Source organism: Asterias rubens, unplaced genomic scaffold (assembly GCF_902459465.1).
Source record: "Asterias rubens unplaced genomic scaffold, eAstRub1.3, whole genome shotgun sequence".
Lineage (NCBI taxonomy): Eukaryota > Metazoa > Echinodermata > Asteroidea > Forcipulatida > Asteriidae > Asterias > Asterias rubens.
The window spans coordinates 99892-126877 of record NW_022985720.1 but is presented as its reverse complement, the minus strand read 5'-3'; the positions used below and the strand labels follow the sequence as shown (position 1 = coordinate 126877).

General features: G+C 38.8%; 1 protein-coding gene across 2 annotated transcripts; it reads right to left on the bottom strand.

The window, feature by feature from the left end:
- Positions 1-9726: 9726 nt before the first annotated feature.
- LOC117306352 (transcription factor 7-like 2) lies at positions 9727-23689 on the bottom strand (the record flags this gene model as incomplete). 2 transcript variants are annotated; one of them, XM_033790955.1, is given in 6 exon segments in its annotated part: positions 9727-9799; positions 18866-19031; positions 19439-19607; positions 20130-20330; positions 21263-21368; positions 23545-23689. In XM_033790955.1, coding segments are annotated over 6 exon segments (845 nt in total), but the record flags the coding sequence as incomplete, so codon positions are not given.
- Positions 23690-26986: the final 3297 nt, after the last annotated feature.

Genomic DNA, 26986 nt, shown 5'->3' with positions numbered 1-26986 from the left:
AAAACAAATTCAGAAAAAAAAAGAGGAAAATCATTGTTTTGATTCTCTTTGCTTTTTCCTTCAGGTAAACATAACAAATTTAATACCGAAAGACCAAATATCAAACTGTATCCCTAATTCTGAATCACCATTTGCAATAATATCCCCACTAGATTCTTTCCCACATTCAGTTGAAAATTGTTGTCTTCAAAACATGTTTTTCCACCGCGATGTGTCATGAAACATGAAGGTCAAACACAGGTCAAACATGAGCGGCGATATCAACCATTCATAGCCGATGTTTTTAGTTACAAAATGCTCAGAAAAGGGAGATATGGAATATGAACTCAATGTTTACACAGCTGGTTTTATCTGTGAACATCAGAGTGGAACATGACTCCATTTCACAGAGAGAAGAGAGAAAAAACAACATTGAAACCAGCATGAGCCAAATGAATGGAGTCAAGCGGTGAGACTATGTCCTTACATCAACAAATACAGCAACCCATATTTAGTCTGGCTACACCGTGGGTAACCCATTGTACTTGAACGGGTATTATTAGCGTGTGATAATATGTGCATTATCCGATTATAAGTCGGTCCAGTTGGTGTGAGATATTATAGAAATGTACGCCAGGTGACAGTGTGTGGATGCGTTAGAGATCTCCCCATTGGATGGATGCTTGTTATTTGGACTGATACTGACAGCGTACTGTTGATCAGTGGCTTCAGGTGTGGTGCTTTTTACTCCACGACCTACATGTGATGCCCCAGTTGTTACAACTCTACACACCGTCTTGACAAGTAAACAAGCTGTTTACCCCAACGTCAAAAACATTTGTGGAATGTTCTATATTGTTCAGGCGCATTTTACTACAGTACACAACTGGTAAATTAAAAACACCAAACAGAAAGGCAAAAAAGATACAGCTGCAACAACATAGAACATGGCAACCCCCCACCCCCTGAAAGATAAAAAAAGTATCAAGAATGCATTTTAAGAAGAGAAAACCATGAATTCAGGAGAGTGTCAGTTCAGGGTTTTAACTTGTTTCAGCTACCTCCATGGTTTAGGTGACTAGCCAGCAGGACCAGTTAGCTTGTCCATCCACAGATCCATCAGCCTTTTCACAATGTGAAAAGGCTGACGGATCTGTGGACAAGTTATAATTCAATATAAAAGGGATGCTTTTCAACACTGTACTAGTTAATTAGTCGGACCCCTTGGAGTGAATTCTGACTGGTCCTCGGGTGTTATAACTATTTGGCCAGGGAGCCACCGTTGAGGGAGAATGCTGGTAAGAGTAAACAGGCGTGATATTTAGTCTATGTAGGAGTATACTATTGAATACCAGAGTTGACCTATTACACATGGTCAAAGTTTTAGAAGATCTTTCAGGCTATTTAATCACAATTTTTCTGATTTTTCCCATAAGAAAACCAACTTAAATAAAGAGAATCTAGATAGATTGGGGGGGGGGGGGGTGTCTTAAAACCTTTTAAAGGGATTTTTCTCTCTTTATTAATTGTGGTCTTGTAAAAAGCTGAGCTACCTATGCCCATAGTTGTTGTAAATCCCCCGCCCAAAATCGAGGTCAATTAAGACACAAACTTGAACATTTAATTGGAGGTGGAAATAGTACCTTTAGGTTTGCACTCATACTGATCACAGCAACTTCCTGGCTGGGCGGTAGCCACCCTGACTGTCACTTTGATGTACTCATCACCACACATCATGTCGGGACAAGATGCAAAATCGCAACGGCATGTCGCTGGTTGAAAGCAGCAGTCACCAGGTGGTGGCCGTGGCTGAATCCTAAGGCTATCTGATGGACAGACGATGTCAAAGACGATCTTGCAAAGGGCTTGGGAACAGTCCGTGAATTTTTCTATAAGAGAGAAAGAGATACGATTGCAAATGTTACTCTCATGAACTCAACTTTTGACCCAATTCAAATGACGTCAGTTAGAATAATCTTGGATACGCCATACTGGTGGGCAATGTCACTGGGCGTTTTTCAGTGAAGTGCACATGCGCATTTTTAGACGACGCAGCGTTTACACGTAAACATAACTGCCAACCAAAATGGTGGGCGTACAACAGTCGCTGCGTGTGACGTGCGTGCAAGGGGTCAATAGCAGGTTAATAGTTTTCCCTGAAAGAAATATTTTTAATTTTTTTTTTTTTCAGATGAAGCTGTTTTAAAACCAAGAACAACAAATAGGCCTTTACCATGGACGATGCACAAAATACAAAGCAAAATTGTTTGTACAGGGCGGATGGATGTGATATTATGATGCATCCCGAAAATAATAAATTTTTCAGTTAGATCATCTATAGACGAATTTTTCTTCTTCATGCATTACCTTAAATGGAAGCTTGTAACTTTCTAAAAGCTGTACAAAAAAAATTGCCACTCAAAATTAAAATCTTTATTTTCAGGTCAAATCTGCCCAAACCAGAGCTTAAATACAGTGGACATTATATAACACCCAAGCAGATCCTTGCCATTTGATTGGAGGATTGTCCGTCACGTGATAGCAAATAAAAGTACCATTGCACGCTGAGTCACTCGCCGTGCTTTTTCGTTCCATCCGAAAAGTACCATTGCACGCTGGCACGCTGCCAGCGTGCAATGGTACTTTTCGGATGGAACGAAAAAGCTGAGTAAAAACATCACTGCGTGCGCGTGTCTTTGGTAATGCAGCAGGTGTTACTGCAAGAAGGCATAGTAAAATTACTAGCATTCGGCTTCTACAGTTGAAATTGTTTGTTTTGAAAGTTGTTTCTTTCAATCAAAATGACAAAGTTCTACTTGGATGTTATATAAAACAAATAATGAATGTTTTTCATTCGTGCAATGGTGCGAATATGTTCATTCGTTGAAAGCTGGAATGTTCCATTCAACTCGGCTCCGCCTCGTTGAATAGAACATTCCATCTTTCAACTCATGAACATATTCGCACCATTGCACTCATAAACATTCATTATGTGTATACTATTGGTAATTGTCAAAGACTAGCCTTCACAGTTGGTGTATCTCAACATTATGCATAAAATAACAAACTTGTGAAAATTTGAGCTCAATCGGTCATCGAACTTGCGAGATAATAATGAAAGAAAAAACACCCTTGTCACACGAAGATGTGTGCGTTTAGATAGTTGATTTCGAGACCTCAAGTTCTAAACTTAAAAAACTTGAGGTCTAGAAATCAAATTCGTGGAAAATTACTTCTTTCTCGAAAACTACTTCACTACAGAGGGAGCCGTTTCTCACAATGTTTTATACTATCAACCTCTCCCCATTACTTGACACCAAGAAAGGTTTTGTGCTAATAATTATTTTGAGTAATTACTAATAGTGTCCACTGCCTTTAAACATTAGTTCAAAACTCACTTTGTTTGTAAGATATGAGAGGATGTGGTTATTAGGGACCCAAAACACCAATAGTAAATGGTAGTTTCCGAAAAAAAAAATGATATTTACATTCCATGTTGACACTTCCAAGGTCTGGGGACTGACATCTGAAAGCACACAACCTTGTGAGAAGACAGTTACCAAAGGTGTCCACAAAAAATCTGGAATCTACTCTGTCCCCATTTTGGGGGTTAATTTACACCTGGCAAACAGGTGTTATCCAGGGTTGGAATGTCTTCGTTGCAGAGGCATCTTGTAGGGGCCAGACAAGGCCTTATCCAATGAATGAAAAGAAGAAGAGATTTTCCAAAAGAGAGGAGGGGAAAGAATAGATACAAGCCTTTTGGGCCAAGACTAACCCACATTAGAGTGAAATACCAGACCTACTTATTGCTCCATCCATTTAACTCTCATAAAAAAACTATAAAGCTATTCTTGAGACCATGAGACAAACCACCCATGGCAGAAATCACCAACAAAAGAGGGGAGGGAGTTCCACCTTTAACCTGGGCAGAATAATAACCACTGTATCATCACATGTGGCTTAGGTTTAGGCTAGAGTCAACTTTACAGAAAAGCAGAGGGAGCCTGAAGGTACAGCCCCATCAACAAGGACTAATATTGGTTTGAGTCCAATTGGCAAATCTTAATCTCAGGGAATGAATCATTCAGCCTGTGATGACACATTATTATCTTCCCTGTCTGGACTGGCCAGTGTAAAGTTTGTTCTTTCAATGAGCTAAGGACGAGGGGGAGGGGGGGGGGGTTATAAAGGGATGCAAAAGTTAAGATGGCTAGACAAACACATGTAGTGAGTCCTGCAAGGGTTTGGAAATGAGCCTACAAATGTTTAGTTTGGTTTTACCATGGAGCGTTCAATGGAGCAATTTGACCGAATTGGCGTTTAAAAATAACATGCAATCACAAGACAACCAAAAACCACTGTTCATACTTGTAGCGCTTTCTGTGTCCTCCGCTAGGATTTGAACCCACCAGCTAAGCAGATTTATAAAGCCGCACTAAATCTGGTTCAAACCATTTAAAACCATTCAAAGGCGCCGGTCAAGATGGAAAAGAGGGAATTCTCAAGTGTTCGGGAAAGCAGTAATATGAGAAGTAGAAGATGGTTCTGGAAACAGCTAACCACAGCTGAACAAAATGCAAGTGTCCTTCATCTATGTAAAGTTCAGGAGTAACAATCAATCAAGTTAAAACAACAGGAAAGTAGGGGATTATCCACTTGGCTTCCAGACCTTGAGGGAAAAACTGTCAACTTAAGACAATCTTCTGTCTCATTTCTTGGAAATCTGGACATCACAACGGGTGGTTGTTGTTGAGTGATAAGATAAATAAGAGTGGGTAAAATTCAACAAAATCTATTTCCCTGGTAATCTGGATCTTCACGATGATATAAATACAGCCCGTTAGTTAAGAGGGATTTCTTATTAGTACGTTGCACCTTGTTGATGCAAACTCATCAGCATTGACTGTCTTTCCCCATTCAGACGTTGCCTCGTCCGACATACTGACAGGCTGGACAAGTTGTTGACTTCAGCGGCGGATGTGTTTAATTAAAGAGACATGCAATACTCATTTCTGTAAAGGTGCAGAATACACTCCGATACACAAGATTCTATACATGTTTTTAAAATTGAGAAGCTGTCAGAGTAAAAATAGATTGCTCAAACAAAACAAGATCTGATTTATGAACAGAACAAAACAGGAGTACGTGTTCAATTAAGGATGAGGAAAAAGTTACCTTATTTTTTTAATCTCATACAATTATATAAAAGTTATTTTATTATCAAATAATAAACCACAAGGGAAACTGACTGGGTACATTTTTAAAGTGATTTTGGGATAAAAGAACAATTGACTAGAGCGGGATTTGAACCAACGACCTCCGGTTTAACGTGCCGGCGCTCTACCAACTGAGCTATCTATATCTAGCCCTATGTTGGTGGTCTCCCTATTTAGTCAATATATCTTTGTTCGGGGGGGGGGGTGCCTGTCAGAAGCCATTCAACCGCAAACTGCCGTGTAGCCAGGGATCAGTTATTTTATTATGATATATGTTTAAGGATCTGTGACATTTTCCAATTTAAACATACATCCATCTATACTGTACCAAAGAAAATTTATGTACAGACACGTAGTTTTATAAATCTCGAACTCGAGACAGCATTATGACCACCCCCCCTGGTCTCTGTCTCACAAACTGCGAGTTACAACTTTGTTGAAGCGACTGGCATTTGATAATGAACGTGACGTCCTTCTCTTCAACTCCTCATCAAACCACACAGGCTTTTATTAAAACGATGACAACCAAACCAAACCATCTCCAGGCCCCCTCCCCATGCCCATCCCAATCTTCCCAAGCCTCTGACCCTGACCTTACAGCGAACTCAAGGGGCTTCCTGGGACTTCTGACCCCACAGAGGTAACCAGTGAACCACAGCAGTGACAGTGAAAAGAACACATCCCCAGTAATCCTCCAGGATTACTGCTTTAAGCTAACCACAACGGGAGGTACACTGTGCTTCATACTCTAAAGCACCAGCATCTGTGGCGCGCAACGTAGTCCAGAAATTTAAGCCAAGAGTCACAGTGGGATGAAGTTCACATGTAATTGTAGTTGAGGACGTTTTAATAAGGAACCCTGCTCTGTGGTCCTTACATGGTGTACGTAATGTACAGGACAGGTTCAAGAAAGTTGCACATTATAGGCAAGTACTGCAAACTGCATTGGTGGCCTGACAAAAAATATTCATTGCAAGCCTGAGAAGGGATTGGAAAAAAAGAGGGAAAAAAAGTTCAACACTGCAGCTCCCGATATTAAATCCCATCTTTTAGTCTTAGCTACCCTAGTTCCATTTGAATAATCTGAGTTCAACTATAACCAGTTGCCTGCTCGCTAAATGCGAGTGGAACGGTGGCCCAATGTTTGGCATGCTCCAAATGTGAGTGAAAACATTGGCATGCTCCAAATGTGAGTGAAAACATTGGCATGCTCCAAATGTGAGTGAAAACATTGACATGCTCCAAATGTGAGTGAAAACATTGACATGCTCCAAATGTGAGTGAAAACATTGGCATGCTTCAAATATGAGTGAAAACATTGGCATGCTCCAAATGGGAGTGAAAACATTGACATGCTCCAAATGTGAGTGAAAACATTGACATGCTCCAAATGTGAGTGAAAACATTGACATGCTCCAAATGTGAGTGAAAACATTGACATGCTCCAAATGTGAGTGAAAACATTGGCATGCTCCATATGTGAGTGAAAACATTGGCATGTGAGTCAAAACATTTCCATTTGTAATTCCGCAGGGGCCAGTCAAATTGTGGATGCTAATCAAGATGAACATGTGGTGAAGGATTGCAAGACTAATGGTGAATTTCAGTTTTAAAACTAAAAAAAGTACCAAAACAGTGATTTTCTTGCAACATGGGTACTTTGCATTGATGGGGTTTCACCATTTGGGTGTAATTAGCTAACTGCACCAGTTAGGTAAATCTAGCAATACTTGTAACAAATTTGAACTTTGGGTTGTTTCAAACCCGGCAGTTTCCCTCATGGTTTATAACTTGATAATGTATTTGTTGAAAGAATGAAAAAAGAAGCTTGGTCCAAAAAACAAAAAGCTAAGAGACTTATGTCTACTAATCGACATAAATAGCCCCTTTGACTTCCATCTATAATCAGCTTAAAAATTTCCCACAGACTAGACATGGTGTTCTTGTACCAAAAAGAAAACTGGGTTCAGTTCAAGCTTTTTTCTTCCTCCATGGTGTAAGTCACATAATGCCTACTACATCATAAGATGCACCATATGTACCCCATTCATTACAACTGTCCGCTTCTGCATTCACAAAAACATGTTATCGTGCGATTAGATTTCTTAAAGAAGAAAAAAATGTGTATGTATTATTTACACAATATAATTACATACATTCCATTCCTGAGAGTACGCTAGTTGTCACTGTCTGAGCCAGACAACAACCCCCAAGAAAACAGAGTGGGGAAAAAGTTTAAAATTTATAATTTAAAAAAACTGAACTTGACAATCACACAAAGCGTTCATTGGGCCAAGAAATTAGAACCTGTGTGTGTCATCGGTAACAAGTTGTGTCACAGTGTTTATACAGACAGGGGGGTGTGGGTTCACGGAGGTCCTGTCTGAACCTGGGTGGGCGGCCATGTTGGGTTTTGATTGTCAGACTTGAGCTCCAGTCAGGGATGCCAGAAGATTGTAGGTGAATAGCCCCAGATTTGGTTTCCCCACCTGTCAAAAACTCTTCGGCCTGGTGCTTGGACAGATATCCCCGTAAACCAAGGAATTCTTGCTTGCTTTGAAGTTTGTTTTCCCCTCATGAACCCTCGCTGTCAATGTGAGGTAAAATATCAAGGATTACCTTTTTTGTTTTTCATGCATGACGGGAATGTGAAAGGCAGTTAAACGCCAGGGTTTTGAAAAAAAAACCATTGAATTCACCTTACCCACTAGTTTGTAAGTCACAAAGAAAAGTTATTGCATTTTAATCAAAGTAAAAAGGGAAAAATAACACTGAAAGTCTGCTCAGATCTTCTCTCTTCCGTGTCGATTTTTACCTCTTTTTTTTTTACTTTTTTTTTTTTAGACGGGGAATAGAGTATTTCAGAACTTAAGAGTCAATTAGTGCTGAAGAATATGTCTCTTCGATGTCTACACAGTCAATGCACAATGTCCCCCTTCAATACCATACAATAATAACAATACCCTCTTAATCAGACTCAATTTCACTTTAAATCAGTTCTGACACCCCCTTCCCCACAAACCCTGTCAACCATGTCACTTCATGGTCTACAAGGACTGCATCATGGCAATTAGGTACTCAGTCCGCTGGTAATTGGGATGTCTCCAAGACACTGGGAAGGCTTCCCCCTCCTCACATGATGAGGGCCGCTTTCATTTATTGTCAAGTTGACAACAACCATCTTGGAAATTATAAACTCCGGGCAATGGAAGCACAGTAACTAAGGCCCTTTTCGAAACCATGGCTCCAGCTCCAGATTCGGCTCAGGCTAGCTTAGCACATTTGAACATGCTTTGTATACACGCTCAGGGCTTCAGAAGAAAGAACGGAGCCTGAAGGTGAATCCAAAGCCGAAGCCATGGATATAAAAAAAAAAAAGGCCAAAGATTCAGCCTAGGGAGATCCAAGCATCTCATATGATATGAGACAGAATGGGAATGATGTGTTACCAACCAATTAACCTCAGGTCGTAGCACCTTAAAGAGCATGTAATCCTGGTATCCTGGTATTTGTCACAAGCTCTACCATATGACAGTATGACTTGGGGTTATTATGAGACTTACGGCACTGGACAACATACAACATTTCACAGCGAAATAACACCATATCAATGTGGGCCCTACACCACTGGATTCCTTCCCCCAAAAAATCAAACTGATAAACATAAACATTTCATGCAGAAACTTGCCTCAGTATGTGTATGCCAATTATACCGAATATTCTTCCTGCATTGACAAAACTACTCCAGATTTTTGGTGAACAATGCCACCACTTGTTAAAATGATTGTTTTACTCAAATATTAGGAGGCTTAAGGCCTGAAGTCTTTTATAAAAGATATTTAAAAAATAAAAACAAAATAAAAATCAATAAATTTAAAAATATCTTTTTACTATTTAGGCATCTGAAAGCACACACATTTGTGCAACAAGGGTGTTTTTGCAACTTCTATGACCAATAGAGTCCAAACTTCAACAGATCTGTGTTTATGCATCTGTTGGGATACACCATGTGAGAAAACTGGTCTTTGACACTTACCAAAAGGTGTCGAGAAGGAGAAAGTGTGTGTGTGTGTATGTGTGGGGGGGGGGGGTTTGAGAAGAACAAGACACTTAACAGATTCTTGATCTGTCAGGAGGGTTCAGTTTGTGGTTCAGTCTGTGGTTTCTGTGGTTGACAGTCAGACACAACTCATCACTACATACAGCAGATCCAAACCACATAAATATGCCATTCATGATAAATACAGAAACAGATCAGTGACACTTCGCGCAGTCTGCTATCTATAAGGTTTTGATTGACATTTTAAATGAATACCAGCTTGCAGATTACTACTGATATCTGGAGCTTCAAAAAGCAAGTAAGCTATTGATGGATGCTGCAACAGTTATCATTCAACAACAGACACTTAAACGATTAATTACTTTGATAATTTAAAGACATGGTAATTATGCCCAGGGAAACAGAGGCAGTGGCTCAGTAAAAAAACTCTGACAGCAAGTTATAAACAAATAAATAAAATAAACGAACCTGCAGGGCTTGCACCAGAACTCTTGTTGATCCACACCGAAACGGGCTCGACATTTCTTTGGCGTAGATGGTTCTGAAAAACAAAATAACACAAGTTGTGTTTTACAAGTTATTTCATTTATTCTGGTTGTCAAACCTTTGACTCTCACAAAAGTGAACTTAATTACTGTAATAGCCAAGAACCCAATAGAGAAAACAATGAAAGAAGTTTCAGTTTTAGATGTTGGAGGGAAAACCCCAGAGTATTACTCCAGGAAAAACCCATGCAGAAACCAATCCATGTAGTGTCCCAGCTTGATTTGAACCGGGGTCCTAGAGGTGGAAGGCGAGGTAATTGATACCACCTAAAGGCATTATACAGAATTGTTAAGGATGACAAATATCCCTGTTTAATTTAAGTCGAAAGCTCACTGATAAAGACCATACTAGAACAATTTCTTTCGCAAAATATTTCCCTCTGAAATTACATCTTATTTGAGAAAACTTTTTAAAAAGCTTCTGGAAATAGAAGAGCTAGATAAGCAGATTAAAGAGCTTTCTCCAGAAGAGGATCAGATATATAAGGGACTGCATTCAGATTAAAGTCTGAAATTTCTCATTCATAAGAGCACTGGAGCTAAATAACTTCTATTCAAATTACTTCACTTCCTCCCCCCCCCCAAAAAAAAAAAATGAAGCAATAAATCTAAATAACTTTTTTTCCACAGAGCAAATTTACACAGGACGTCATAAAATCTGCAATCATCAAAACAACACATCCCCGGGTGAACTCTCTCTATTTAGAACTCAGATCTGTTAACAAACAACGCAATTAATTTATAGCCGCCAGCAAATTGGATAATATTTGATGACTTTCAAGCAGGGAGGTTCGGAGGAGGCTTCTGACGTGTTTTACACAGATCACTTCAGAGATTGTCAAACTATCGCTTGAATAACGATGGCATTGCTAAAGTCCGATATCCCTTGAAAATACTTTCAGAAACCTTTGTTGTTTGAAACTCTTTTAGAAAGAAGGGACCAAAAACAGACAAAAATTGTTCCAATGGTTGACCGCATTGATCTTTGACCTCCAACGATAGACACGGACGCATCAAACCCTATCAAGCAATCAGGGATGGGGTAACAATACGCCCACGAACCGTGACTGTACCCAATTATTTACTAACAGGGTGCGAACTTTTTTGCCCCTTTTTAACGCCCATTTAGGATTAAAAACACCCACAACAACAACTAAAGAAAAGAACTGAAAGTGTTGGAAAAAAACACTCCATAAAAATAAAACAAAATACCACCGGAAGGCCCCGAGGGGTCCTGGACAATGACAAGAAGACGATGTGAAGAATCAGAATTTTATCGCTTTAAAAGTACTTTGACTTTCTGATATTTGTTTGGTTAAAAAAATTACAAATTGGACACCAACCATCCTTGCATCACAATAACCTTGCCATTTTTTGTTGATGCACAACTCTTTTGAACTCCTTGCCTGGTGCATGTTTCCCTACATCCTACTATTTAGACTGGAATTTCAATTCCTACCTTCAGCTCCCGGGTTATTTTTCAAATTAAATAATAGTTTTCTTTTTGTAGCCCCTTACCAAGAGTGGCTTTAACCCTTGTTGTTAACAACAACAACAACAGCAAAACAACCACTGGCAAAAGAGGGCGGTATCTCTTGATAAAACAAACTCACAACATGGGGGAATGTTTCCAACCTTACTGATCCTTTCCATCAGAAAGTGCATTGACGTTAGCATTGACCTCCACTAACAAACAAATTACCCCCTAATCTCGCTATGAAAGAAACCAACATTTACTATCTCAAACTCCTGTAAGACACAATGGAGAGGCTATAGGTCAAAGGTCATGGAAAGTAGCTACAAATTCCCTGCCGTAAAACAGCAAGTGTTCATGATAATATTTACAGTGTAACTGCACTTTATTTCACAATGGTCTATTGTTGTCTCCGCCATTACTTAAATGACCCTAGACTCGGAATTTGGTTGAGGTGTCCAACGATGCACGTCGGGAAATAAAAAAAATCAACACGCAAAAAACTTCCATCATTGAACACAATTTGTAAAACCTTTTTCTTTTTCTCAATGGTACATCCATCACAGGGTTATTACACATTGACACCCAACTTTTGTAAAAGTTTGACAATAAATTATTTTTTTATTTTGTTTATTTGCATTATTCAAGTTTTTGCAAGTTGGTGCCATTTCATTTTTCCATTTCATTTAATTTCATTTTTGTTGTCAAGTCAAGGACACTCAGAAAAGCAAACGTAATCCATGCACTAACCAGAAACCCAATGGTGAGTAGACAATGAAGGAAGTTTAAGTTTTGGTTGTAGGAAGAAAACCCCGGAGAATACCAGAAAAAAAACCCACACAGTCAGGTAGGACTGAAAACCCAATCCACATAATATCGAAGTCTTCTATAGCGCAAGTATCTACCAAACAAGGTACTCAAGGCGCTTAGTATATACAAACTTTCAGAAAGATAGAATTCTGAGACCCTATTACTTAGCATCTTATAAGGGTTTACAAGGTGCTACAACACATACAGCAGCCACAGCCAGGAACACCGGGCCAAACACCTTCTCTTTTCGATAAGTGTACTGGGTTCTTTTACATGGGACAACACAACACATTGGACCAACGGCTTTACGTCCCATCCAAAGGACGAACAATGGTTAAGTGTCTTGCTTATAGTAGGACACAAGTGTCACGGCTGAGGATTCAAACCCACACTCTGCTGATCAGAAACACCAGAGTTTGAATTCGGTGCTCTTAACCGCTCAGCCAAGAAACTTCCATAGTGCCCCTGGTGTGATTCGAACCAGGCCCCTAGAGGTGGAAGGCACAGAAAGATACCACCTTACCAACCCAACCACCAATTCCTTCATCTGAGATTTACTCTTTACAAAAAAGTGCTTTATGATAAGACCCATTAAATTCTGATTTATTCAGCAAGCGCCAAGCATATCAAAAGCAAAAGTATTCATTGTCAATGGACACAACTCTGAATGAATTCAGAATTATATTTATTTATTTGTTTTATTTGCTGACCGAAGGAGTACTTGTCGATAATTCATAGGCACTTAGCATTTAAATAATGTACCTTGATGACAACAAACACAGTTAATCAAATTATATCAATCTCACACGCATTATGATTTCAAATTATTTACTTTTAATTCAATAAATTTGTTTAAACTATCATGTTTGAAAAACTGAGAATGCTAATTTAATTTTTATAAATTTTAAAAGTTTCTTCAGTAAATTTCATGCCAAACGACTTCATGTGTGAAAAGATATTTTTCATGAAAAAAAAAAAAAAAATCTGAAATGTTTTTTTTTATACAATTTCTCTTCCCAAAGAGTGTATCCTTAGTGGAAACTTAATCTATGCATCGAACAAAGCATATTTCCCAAATGACTAGTGTTATTTTCCCTTCTTCTATCTGAAATAGTGCAAATTCAAAATTAGAGAAAGTCCAGGGGAGAAAGAAAGAAACAAACAACAACACCTACCACTTTACTCTTGTGCAAATGTTTTTCCGATCAGTTAAAATTTCTCAATTGCCAAGTGTGGACAAAATATCCGAACAAACCCCATTCAATTTCTTTTGTTGAATTTACACTCCCTCAAGTCGAATTAACTAAAAAGTTGGCGAATTTCAGCAAAAAACTCCTACACGTACGAGTAAGGATTTCCCCTCCGTTGGATTTCGTTTTTTTGTATATATTTTTTTATATAGAGCTCCCTGGCGAAGTATGAGCGGAGAAAAGAAGAACAAAATATATAAAGCAATTCATATGTCATCTCCCTTAGTAATTGTGTTTTCATTTCTAAATGGTCGCCAGCATATCCTCTGAGGAACAGGCGCTTGAGGCACACAAACATTTCACAAATTACCCCCTTCCTTCCAGAGAGTCTAGCTGCTTGGGTTGAATGAGAAAGCGATCTGTTTCTTCAGTATGCGAGTCAGGCCGAGACAGAAAGAAAAGAGAGGGTGAACGAAAAAAAACCAAAAAAAAACCCAGACGCACACACAAATTTATGTTTGAAAAATGATTAAGCTTTGTCACTAAAGACAACAGCAAACTTCCATGTGCGGTAACCGGATACATTGGGGAGTACTCACTCTGTTCAAACGGAGCTAGTCACTGGTTCCCTTGGGGTGGTCCCCCTCAACGCTTGGATTTACCACAAGGCCAAGGTAAAACAAAACAGTGGTATAGTGGACGGGAACGGAAAAAAGTATATTGAATAGAAAGACATGACATTTGGAGTGGAAGGTTTCAGTATATATTAATTTTTTTGTAAGTGTGTGTTTGTACGGGGGGGCAGTTGGAGAAAACAAAAGACGATGGGTTACGACGGCTAGAGGGAAAGTAAAACCATCCGTGGAATTCCGGAGAGGGATGGTAGAGTGGGAAAGCCCTAGATTGGACGACATTTTAACCTAATAATACAAATCTGTTTCTGCCCGTGGCTAGGACGTACATCAAAGAAGCTTTCCCTCTCTGAAGAGAGGTGCTAAGAAATTGTATTTCTTTGTTCCCGGAACTCTCTTGTGAAAAAAAAAACACCAGCAGAAAAGAGAGTGGAAAGAAATAAAACAAGAAAAAAGAAGAACACACTGGAGAGACAAAAATGAAATGAAAAGAAAACGCTTAAGTTACAAAACCACTATCATCCACGGGACTGAGTTGACATAAAGTAAGACAAAATAAAGAAAATATTTACGCTTTCTTCAAAACACTATTTAAGTTTTCTTCATCTTTTTGAAAGCAAGATAACCTGAACATGTTTGTTGCTTGTAAAATTGATTGGACTGGCCAAATGTTCAAAATTGTTTTCAGAATTTGCTGTGACGTTTTTTCTTTCTTTTAAAAAAGTAAAACAGGTAAATTAACTAAATTGATGAAAAGAGTAGTTTCAGTGTCTGAACTTATTTTGAATCAAGCGTGCCCTCGCGTACGCACATTATGTCAGTGCACGTTTAAGTCACTGAAACAAGCACACACCTGTCTCGATGCCTGCACTTGGAGACGATTCCGCTTATATATATGTAAATAAAAAAATAACAACATAAGAGCACGCATAGTCGCTGACGGAACTAAAGTCAGCTTTGCAATGACATTGATTTATGCTGGTGATTTCAAGAAGTAAGTGAACACATAGATCATGGGGACAGCTCTTTTATGTTCGAAATGCCGCAAGGAGATTTTTACTCATCGGTTTGGTTCTAATCAACAGGAAAACGTTTTGCCCTGTCCCCCCTTTTGGCAAAGAAAATAACAGGGGGAATGAAATAGGGCACTGCTGAGATTCAGGGGTATAATTTCACTAAGCACACAAATTTACTGACCAAATAAATAAATAAAAATGGATTGCTATAGGACTAGGTACCTGCCGCTCTATCATGTTGTAGGTGTATCCTTGGTTTCCTTATGCATTTCAGTCATCAAGCTTTCTGCTTAGCACCTATGTGTGAAACTGGCTACTGAGCATGGATCAAATTAATTACTAAGCTTAAATAATCAGGGACTAAATAAATAGCACTTATGATCACATTCAAGTGTTTTAAATGATACCAAGGACTTTTTGCTTGTATGAGTGCATGCGAAACGTTGCTAAGCAGTCCTCAATTACACAGCTAGCACAGAAGTTTTGCGCTAACAGCAGAGCCATGAAATTGGATCTGAATTATTTGCCTTACAATATAACAGACGGAGCAAAAACACTAGCAGGACACCAGCCGCCGGCAGCATTAATCGCATGGTTTTTCAGCAGGGTACCGCTTCTTGCTGAGTTAAGTTCCTCTTTGTCTAGCAAAAATGCTTAGCAGTTATTATCCTGTCTACAGAGGCACTCACGTATAATCCAACAATTCTAATTCCGACCAATTACCAGTGGTGTATAGCGCTGTTAATTTCACTACTTTTCTCGCTCAAATTTGTTCCCCATTAACTCGGGACAATAAAGCACAAACATGTACACCTATTATCGGATTACAGAGGAATTATTACCACAGTTGCTATGGGGACAAAGTTCATTTTGTGGATTTACAGCTCAACGAAAAAATTGCATCATCATCGGATGGTGGAATGACGACGGAGACAGGGACGAAAAAAAAAAAACCAAGTCACATAGGGTGACGCATATCACCGTTTCTAACCCCCTCACGAAAAAACCCCACAAAGTCAAACCCAAGCATATGAAACAACGATACAAAATTCATTGCGTTCTGAATAAGAAATGAAGAAAGGTATGCCCCCCCTTTTTTTTCTTCTTCATCTTCGCAGACCACCCCTCAGGGCAAAGCAAGGGGAGATTGTACGAAGAAAGAGTCAGAGATTGGATATGTGATGGATGGATGTTGGTTTTGTGCACGATTCGATTTCCGTTGGATTATTCAACGAGAGTCTTCGCAGAGAAGGGGGTTGAGGAAAAATCCTCTGTGGGGTCTGAAATCTCTGCCAGGCCAAATACAAAGATTGAAGATCTGGTCGCTGATCCCCAATGTGTGTTGTGAATAACACCACACTTGATATATAATTTTCCCCCCATTTTTTTTTTCCTTCTATATTTCATGTCAATTCGTACTTGTTTTCACTCAGCCTCCTCCTCGCAAAGTCCGATCCCGCGATAGTTTTGCCTGTGGTCAACATTCAGTTAACTCCCTCGACTTCTTAATGTTTCATCATTTACCAGGAGATATTTATGGAATGTGGTTTATGGATATTTCATGTTCGTGATCCTCGCCAAAATGAGCAAACATACGAGGCAGACTTTGGTTCTCTTGTGAGAAGCTTTCACAAGGGTTCTGATATGACCTCTGATATGACCTCTATGCAAATCATTCAAGGGGTAATTATTTCATATTTCTGCACAGATATGACCTCTGATAACTTCTCAGGAATCCTTGGGAGTGACAAATGGTACTCTTCAATGTGAACCCCGAAACAATTTGTTACTTTCTTGTTTATAAAATATCCACTTGGCTTGTTCCATTCATTGCATCTGATGATGTAGTTGTTGCTCATGCAGTTTTAATGTAATTAGTAACCATCCTTGTTTTATCTATCAGATTAAAACAGCTATTTAATAGTATCTCAACAAAAACCACATAAAAGCTCTACCGAAACTGCCCCCCCCCCAAACTAAACAAAAGGCCGACCTGAAGTAACCTTTTAAAGGGGATGGGGGATTAATGGAAGGATTTCTGGATCTTCTCTTGGGATACCCTCAAGGGGTGCTACCCCCCCCCCCCCCTGCTGTGAAATATTGAACGCCAACGGTCGCATAAAGACATTCCTTACAGCTCTATACGTCTAAGATGCAGTAGGGCATCGACAGTGACAATAAATCAAATTTACATTCAACGTCAATTTTCTCCGTTTTTGGCGGGGGATATTTTCTCCAGGATTCTTCCGAGAACAATCTTTTCGGAAGAACAGAGGATCTTTTGTTAATCCCCCTAATTTGCCTAGAGTGGGTGAGAAAACCCTCGGTGATTATTAAATTACATGCTTCTCTTTTTTCAACAATAAGATACTTTTAGATATAAGATACCGATCCCTTCCAATTTCATTTAACATTCGGAGGGAATTGTTTGCGTCCGAGTGAAACAAAGCGTGGGTTGAGGAATTTACAGGATCAATGATTGTCCAAAAATATTTAATATTAACTGGGCCCAGGTGAGGTGATGAAGTTGCATTAAATCGCTACTTGTGCCTCGTTGGAATTCAAGAATTATTCAGAATAATTTGTCTACTTGGCGTTAAGGTGAGTACGCTTAATTCGTTATTAAAGTCATATTTTTTATAGCCTCAAATAAACCAGATATTTGAGATCAAAGGTTTCCAACATAGTCTTGAATGGCTTTTCCTGTTTTTAACAAATGACTTTGTAGTTATATCAGGAATGAAATTTACGATCTTGGCCAGCTGGATATTTCTCCTTTTTTTTTTAATACATACATATTTGGGGGTTTTTATGAATAAAAACTGATTTTTTTTATTTCTAGTTATTTCTTTTGACCATTCCATCCACAATTTCAGGGAGAAACATAAAATCACATTTTGTTAACACTGATTATTCTGAATGACCCCAAAAAACTAAACAGCGCCAGAAATACAATTTTGTCTACTCATTAAGTAGCATCCGACGTGAAACCAAAAGACAAAAATCTTTCATTTTGATTCAAACAACGGCACACTACAATACCAATGTGTTGACTAGAATGACTTTGGTAAATGTGTGCACAATGGCCAACACTGACAATTTATGTGCTCTAATGAAATTAATGATTAAGCCCACCAGGCGACAGACCCCGAGAATTGTAGACATTTAAAGGTTTTTTTGGACAGTGTTAATGAATAAACCAAGATTTAATCTCTCGTTTGCATAACTGTGGACGGACAACGAACACCACAATAATATTCTGAAGCATAAGAAATGAGACTCTATTTGTGGCTTCGGGCCGTTGGTAAAAATGTCACATACAGCTCTTATCCATTGTAAGAGGTTTAGGGTTGTGTCAGAAATTGTTTGATGGGATTATTTTTTTCTATGGGTGAAAAGATGACGTTATCTCTGACTAAATATACACTCTGCTTAAAGGGAAGATACACGTTCAAAATCACTCTTAAAGTTAATGGCAAAAACAACTTTTGGTTTAGAAGTCTACAGGAGCTTTTGATAGTATTGCATTGTTGTAAACATTTCACTTTGAAGTATGTACAAAATATATCAGTTTTGTTTTTATTCCCCAAGTTTGAGTCAGATGTGCATTTCTATTAAGAATTATTCTTCTTGCGTGGACAAATTTGCACCAGCAATAACTCAAAAATGAAATGATCGCTCAACCAATAATGACTAAAGATATACTGACCTCACTAAAACATGAGACAAGGTCATGACTGATTATGACCTTCCGGAAATGATCTCTTACACCAATTATTACTAAAGATATACTGAGAAACGTTCTTCAGAAATGACCTTACTAAAACACGAGACGAGGTCATGACCGATAAGGACCCTCCAGATCTCGCAACCAATTATGACTAGAGATATGACCTTCAGAAATGACCCTTAGCACCGATAGAGAAAAAAGAGGTCATACCTGAGTTGTCACCGGGGTTTTTATCTTTCTTCTTCTTCTTCTTCTTTCCGTGTACTGCGTAGTTATCTCTTGCGGTCCAGCTAGGGTACAGCTGCATGTGTAACTGTCTCTCCTTGCGTGCGAGTTCATAGTACTTAGCTTGTTCTTCTCTCGATAATGCATGCCACTGAAATCAGATCCAGAAACTTATATGAATATTCATTGCTTTCTTATGAATATTTCAATGCTTTCTTATCACTATTCAGTGCTTCCTTATAAATATTCATTTCTTTCTTATGAATATTAATTACTTTCTTATGAAAATTCATTGCTTTCTTGTTAATATTCATTGCTTTCTTACTAATATTCATTACTGTATTATAAATATATTTATTGCTTTCACTTCAGTGTCCAAAGAGAAAACATCTATGGAAGAAGTTTTTATTACACATAACGGTATCTTGAACTTTAAATGTTACTGATGAATATTCATTGCTTTCTTTGTCCAATGAGAACACATCTGGAGAACGTGCAAACTTGCGTTTACTTTATATATATATATATATTAAAAAAAATATATAAAAATATGCTCACCCTCCTTCCCAGGATCTGGTTGATTGCAGCACTTTCTTTCAGCGTACACTCCTTTACGACGCTGGCCCTCTTCTCTTTCATGTATAGCATGAAGGCGTTCAATGGCTTCTTTATGTGCGGATGCCTCTTCTGTTGCGTTTTGGTTTTCTCCTCTTTGGGCGGGGGTTGTCTGTTCAATAAAAAGGCGGAGGAAAAGTCAGTGAAGATTTTTTCTGAGTTAATATAATATGCCCAACTTCCAGTTTTTCTGTAAAATTATAACCAAATAGAGCAGGACTGGCACCAAATACCAGTGTTTTCCTTTGACAGGGGTTGTCTGTTCAAGAAAAGGCAGGAAAGAATCAGTTTTCCTTCGTTGGTGAAGTTATTTCCTTCGTTAAGATTATGCCCTTTACAATCGTTTAACAATGGAAACAGGCACGCTTGAATGCGCCGCGCACAACTCTCAGCCAATGACAGGTCTGAAATGACCTAAGTGTGGGCACCGTTTGGGCTTGTGGTGTCATAGGGGTCTATGAAGAGTGGGTACCAACTGGAGGAATTTTAACAGTGACAGGTATGTTCAAAAATCAAAGGTAGGCACGTGTACGATACTTGTCAGCCCATTTTTGATCATTAAAAGTGAACAAAGATGGGGATTTTAAGAATGGAAACTACGCGAGTGTGATGTGCGGCAAGTCGGCGACCCTACCTGTCGTTACTCTGTTGTAGTGTGTCTTGTTGCCTCGTTCCTGATGTGACAATCGCTGGGTGCGGAATACCGGTGACGGCCATTCCATGATGGTGAGGGGGAAGGCCAGGGTGACCGAGGCGGGACATCCCGGATGCATTTATGAGAGCTGGATAGGGAGACCTGAGAGCACTTGTGAGTGGGTAGAATGGTTGGCCTTGCCTAAAAAAATCAATCGAAAGAAAACGGTAAAGGGGGTGATAATATAAATTACCCCCCAGGCCAGGAAATTTGTCTAGGCTACTGGAGCAATAGCCTTTATTTCCTGGACCGCGCAGCACTCAGTGCTAAAGATTCAGTGGTTTCATTTCGATATTGCCTCCCCACTCACACGCACACATGTTAATACATTCATATAAACCATAATGGCATCACTGCCATCAAAGGTCAAAGGTGAACCTCAGATCAGTGGAGCTTCTTAGTTTAGGCATTAAAGGGCCTTATCACACAAGGCAACTTTTATAGGTAACTTGGAGGCAACCAACTGCAGTGCATGCTGCATGACCACTTTGGTAGCGTGGAGTCATTCTTTTTATAATCCCCAAGAAAAAATTGAACATTCAAATGTGAACATTTTTTCTTCTTGGAGTTTGCCTGGAACTGGTTCCCTGTAAATGGACCGATCCGGCCTGTCAATCAAACTGTGCGCGTTCACCCATTTGACCAATCACAGCAATGATTGTGGTCTTCAAACATTAATTATTTTTCAGATACCATTTCTTGTGAGGTCTCTTTAGAAACAAAACTTGAATTGTCGCTTTTGTCAATACAATTTTCTCCTGAAGACGATCAGAGCATATTGATGGAAACGTTGAGTCGTCAACCACCGGTTCTTCCATATCAGAAGCAACACTACTCAAAAGAGATGTACATAGTTCTACAGCAGCCTCACCCAGGATTTTTAGGGCGCTAGGTGGCAGCAGACTAACCAGGTAAACCTATTGTTCTTGGTAATGTGCGCATGCTCAAAACTGCGTAAACAATGGAAATTTACCTGGTAAGTCTGCTGCCACCTAGTGTTCCAAAGTCTCTCATTGTAATCCCACCATGCAAAGTTTCAAATCCTACTAAATTTCATGTTAGTAGTTACTCACCAAGGCATATTATAAACTTCTAAGTGATGCGGGACGCTGCCTAAAGACCCCGGGGACAGAGGATGGTATAACGGAAGTTCAGATGAATGTCTCGGTCTTGGAATACCTGCATTTGTATAAGACAACAAGCGTGATTGGCTGGAACAGGATGATATGGGATTTTCTGGCCAATGGCTGGGCAGGTAAGTGTGGCTTGATGGCTGCCCATTGAGAATACCTGCATTTATGAGATAACAAGCGTGATTTGCTGAAATACAATGATATGGGTTTAACCAGCCAATGGCTACAGAGATTAGTGATTCCTATTTCATTCATTCATTCATAACAGGAGTTATACAGTTGAATTATCTTTTACCGTTGTTAAATTGACAGTTATCACGCCACAGAAATATCGGTCTTGTACCCTATTTGTACTTCCAAGTTCATACTGATCCTGATTTAAATAATACCAAAAGGAGGCCGACTATTTTGTTCACTCCAGGAAAAGTTCAGTTCCATTAGTTTAAACCAGAGAAAGGACAATAACCAGGGGCACGGAGGCAATGACCAGGGGCACAAAGGCAATGACCAGGGGCACAAAGGCAATGACCAAGGGCTTAGAGGCAAAGGCTTAAATTTACTGCCCCCAGGAAGTATGAGACCTATTCATAAAAATGTCGCTCAAATTGTTTGTTGCATAATGCCCTTGAAAATTCACCTTAATTCTTTAATAAAAATCAGTCCAAGAAAAAAAATCCCATCCAATAAAAAATAAAAAAATGGATTAAAACAACTCTTGTCCATTGAAATTTGTTTTATTTAAGTGCCACATATCCTTGGGTACGGAAAATCATCCGCTATTATTTCTACCCCTTTCTGTTGGCTGGAAAAAATCTTTCAACGGGTGAAAAAAACAAAAAAAACAATGTCTGTGACAATTCGCAAGCTCGTTTACAATCCCTGGAAAGAATTACTTTCCCAAGTTCAGGGTCGGCTTAAATACTGGTGGGCATTTCAAAATGAAAAGCATGACTCTTGTGTCGACTTTTGTGTTTTGTGGCCATTTGATATAGTTGCCAAGGTGAAATCTTGTATGAATTGTTGTTGTGCGTTCGGAAATCTTAAACGCGATACATGGTTGTGTGTATCAAGTAACATTTACACTATTTTGCTCAAGGATTGATGGGAGTAATACAGTTAGCATATGTGAGTTTTGTCAAAGAGACTTACAAGTTTTTTAAAGAAGGGGAACACAGACTTTGTAACGAGGGTTTCTGTCTAGAAATTGGGGGTACAATTTCACAAAAACTTCAGGAAATCCCCCACTTTAAGCCCAGAGGTGTTGTAGCCAAGAAAAGTTACTGGACCAAGAAATATTTTGAATTGACCATCAACTACAACTATTTCTCTCTTAAAAATAAAATGTGTTACGATGAAAGTTGCACAAAGAAAAGCTTTAAGATAAGTTAGTCAATACTATTTATTTTAGATAAAATTTGTTTTGCATGAAGTTTGCAACAAAAAAAAGCTTTAGGATAAATAAGTCAATACTATTTCAAACAGTACTTGAGTGCTGAACTTGTTCAGTTTAAAGGCAGAGATGATATTCGGCCCTAGGAAAAAAAGTATAAAAATTTTATGGGTACAAGGGCTGACCTACATGTGAAATGGATCGGCTTTATAGACATTTCAAGCTATTTAATAATTTAATAACAAGTTGGCCGATTTTTTCTGAGGGCAAACTGAATCAGAAATCAGTTTCTAGTAGAAAGACTATGATGCCTGTTAAGATTTACTGTTCAAGTGCTTAAAGGCAGTGGACACTATTGGTAAATACTCAAAATAACTATTAGCATAAAACCTTACTTGGTAATGAGTAATGGGGAGAGGTTGGTAGTATAAAACATTGTGATAAACGGCTTCCTCTGAAGTGGAGTAGTTTTCGAGAAAGAAGTAGTTTTCCACGAATTTGATTTCGAGATCTCAGATTTAGAATGCGAGGTCTCGAAATCAAGCATATGAAAGCACTCAACTTCGTGTGACAAGGGTGTTTTTTCTTTCATGGTTATCTCGCAACTTCGACGACCAATTGAGCTCAAATTTTCACAGGTTTATTATTTTATGCATATGTTGAGATACACTAAGTGAGAAGACTGGTCTTTTGACAATTACCAATAGTGTCCACTGTCTTTAAACAACTGGGTCCAATTTCACTGTGACGTCAAAATTTGCATCGCTGTGCAGGAAGTATGAACCGGGCTTTACGCAATTTATTTATTTTGTTTTAGGGGAAAGTCACTCACCTGTTTTCGCATCAACCTCTATCGTTCCTGCCAAATGGGGTGGGGGAGGTGTCCCCGGGGGGTAGTGCTCTTGGTTGTACATCATCAGGTGGGCCAATGATGGTGGATATGGCCCACTAGGGTGTACCATCGAAAGCTTGCTCCCCTGTAAATCAAAAAAGAAAGAAAGACGAAAATTGTAAATAAGTTTTTAAGAACTATACAATTTTATCACAATATCTTGGTGCAGTTCCCTGTATACTGTAATGGTAAACAGCATTCATTCTTAAACAGGTGACCAGATGTATTATGCATCCAGTTTCAAATTGGAAACAGTTCTGTAAGAAGAAGGAGAGGAAAAAGAAGATGGAAAAAAGCAAAGCATCTTTACCATGATCAATTTGATTTGATAAATGTTGGACGGAGTTGCAAAAAATGTGGTCGCTTGAGGCAACTTGGATCTCAAACTGGGCTTCTATGGTTGCTAAGGCTTAAAGCCATGTGACCTACATGCACAAATTCTCAACCAATCACAACAACTCAATTACCTCAGCAATGAATAAATAAATTTTTCCCAATACAAGTATTCTGTTTCAGGGTGCCACGATCACAAAAAGAAACATTTGTTTCCGTCCACTTTTATGAAACCTGAGCTGAAATCCCAAGGTTCAACTGAAGAGCTCAATAGTTCTCCTATTTCAAGTAAAAACCTGACCATCTTTTATCACACGCAGTTGGCGGAAGAGTGTTTGTCCTGCTTAGCTGTTACTGTTTGTATGTAATTAATCCACAGGTGGGTTCTTGAACTACGTGTTAGTTCAAACTGCGAACATACTCAAAGTAGCTCTATTAAAACTACGGCAAGTAAACCACGAGGTATTGAATGTCCGCTATTGTATGAATTGTTTCGAATACTTGCGGTGGGTGGCAGTGCTTGAGCAGGATTGCAAAATCAATGTTAAGCCACTTAAGAAACGGGATGTTGGTTGCGCTGGAACCGCGGATAAGCTTCTCTCAAAGGTGGAAAAGTGGGATATTTTTTAACAGCTGAAGGCAATATAGATATATCTCAAAATCATTTTAATAACTGAAGAATGAAACAAAAGATGGTTTTACTTTCAATATCTATATCCAGATAGTTTCACACTGTAGCCCTTAAAAAATATCAATAGAACTTGAAGGAGAAATGTTTATCATTTCCAGCAAAAAAAGAAAGCAAAAATTATATAAAGTTAACATTGTTGCAACTAGTGCTAAACTCATTTTTTGCTTAGCAAAGAAATTTGCTTGCTTAGCAGTATTTTCTGTTTAACAGTTTTATGAAATTGGGCCGTGTTCAAGTTACATACTTTGCTTCTCTCAATACCAACATTTAATTCTCTTAAATAAATCAAATAAGGTAGAAATTAAAACGGAATTTTTTAAATTTGTTTTAATATAAATGTGACCAGATGAGGATACACGATTACGATTATGCACGCATTATTCTGAAAAAAAAAAAAAATTCTTCATCTATTTGAGAATTTTAATTGTAATATCAGGAGTCATTATTTATGCATGCACATTATTGTGGTTTTCTAACAATGTTCCCATGTGTTCGGAGGGACAGCTGCAAAAGTCTTAGACAAAAATCCACTCGGCTCTAGCACCTAGGGTTCAAGCTCCAAGCTTGGGAGCATCCAGCAACTTGTTCCGAGACTACAGCACCCCCTACTGTTCTATAGGAACAGAGGTGTGCTCCTTAGATCAACACAAGAAGTGCTTTCAACTCCCCCTCCGTTCGGTCTCCGACAACGCACCTTAATGATGTCGACTTTAAAAGAGATTTATTCTGCTTTAAAAGGCAGCTCACTTTGCGGAATAAATCGGATACGTTTAGAGAAAACCTTCAAATTAAAAGAACTGACAGCTTGTTTCCTAGGTGATTTAAACCACACAAACGACAGAGGAGTTTTTCTCTTCTTTTTTTTCATTCAATGTTGAACTTGATTCATCACTTCACAATTATGGTCCAGGTTTTAATTCTGCCTACTGACACCCTCTTTGCATATTTGAAATCTTGCAAAAATTCTACTTTTCAATCTCAAGACTGAGCAAAAAGGTAATCCACCAAATGCTTTTTTAAATTTGTAATATGACAACGACCACCCTTCCCCCACCCCACCAAAAAACAAAACAAAGACAAGCATTATGTTGACCCCCAGCTCAACCTGTCACAAACATGTTTAAGTATTGTACATGATTAATTGGTCCTACCCTGCTTAAAATTTCCAGTAAACTGTCCGCAAATTCAGCCACTCAATTTCCAGACCATATTCTAAATATCTCGACACAGAACACACCTTTAAGTGTTTGAATGCCTACCCCACTACTGTCTGTGGCAATGAATGTAAGTCATTCTAGGCCAGAAACAATTTATTGGTACAGTCACATTTCGGGCATTTCTGCTTTGACAAGAAATGCGTGCTGCACCTTAAGTATTCCACCCTGTCTCTTCCGATGAATTAGAAAGAAGCAAAAAAAAAGAACCGTAGTGAGCTCTAAAGAAATTTATTGATTCAGTGGTGCCGTGCTGCTTGTGTGCTACGTCTACATGTACTTTGCCACCCACAAACAAAAACAGAGTTGACTGTTAAAGCGAAGAAATGTAGAGTGTGGACTTTACTCATTATCCGAGGCGCGATTTGCACAAAATTGAAAAAACCTGAATGCGAGCGACGGTCTCTAAAGATCGTCATTGTACATCCAGAAGAAGAATTTTCACAGACTAAACAAAAACAAAAAGGAGGGGAAAGCTACAGATAGTCTAGTCATCAGTTTGAAGAAGATAAAGCATTGTGAAGATGAAGTAATTGTGTAAAATTCAAGCCCTGCTGCTAAGCAAATCAATTCTGTGCTCAATTTACCTATGTCTGTTCATACAGTTAGGGATGAGGGGGTGGGGTGGGGGGCTCAGTGTAAATACATTTTTAACTCCAGTTGGGAGTTTAGAAAAACGAAACAAACATTTTCCTATAAATTCCAGACATTGAGACCCTACATTGATTTTAAAAGGTAAAAATCTCAGAGCAAACAAACAGGTGTTCTGCAAAATAGCCTTCAATAAGACAAAAGGTCATGTAGCAACTTTCTCTCTCCAAGTTCCCTAAAGTCCCTGTAAGTTTAGCTTTGGTAACAAAACTTGCGGCAATTCAACGGAGGTCGAACTAGACTAAGGTGTTCTGCCCTGATGGCTACGTACAATAATACTAACCTAACACTACGACTGTACTTTTTTCCCCTTCGATTGTGACTTTTTACAAGAGTGCAAAGTGGGGAGGGAGGGTAGTTATAAAAAAAATAAAAATAAAAAAAAAAAAGTACAGTTGATCCTCTGGAACTGGCCAAGGTTTGTATACTTTCTATTGAGAGATATGATTTATGGTCACGGCATTGAATGGGGTTAGGATGGGGGGGGGGGGGG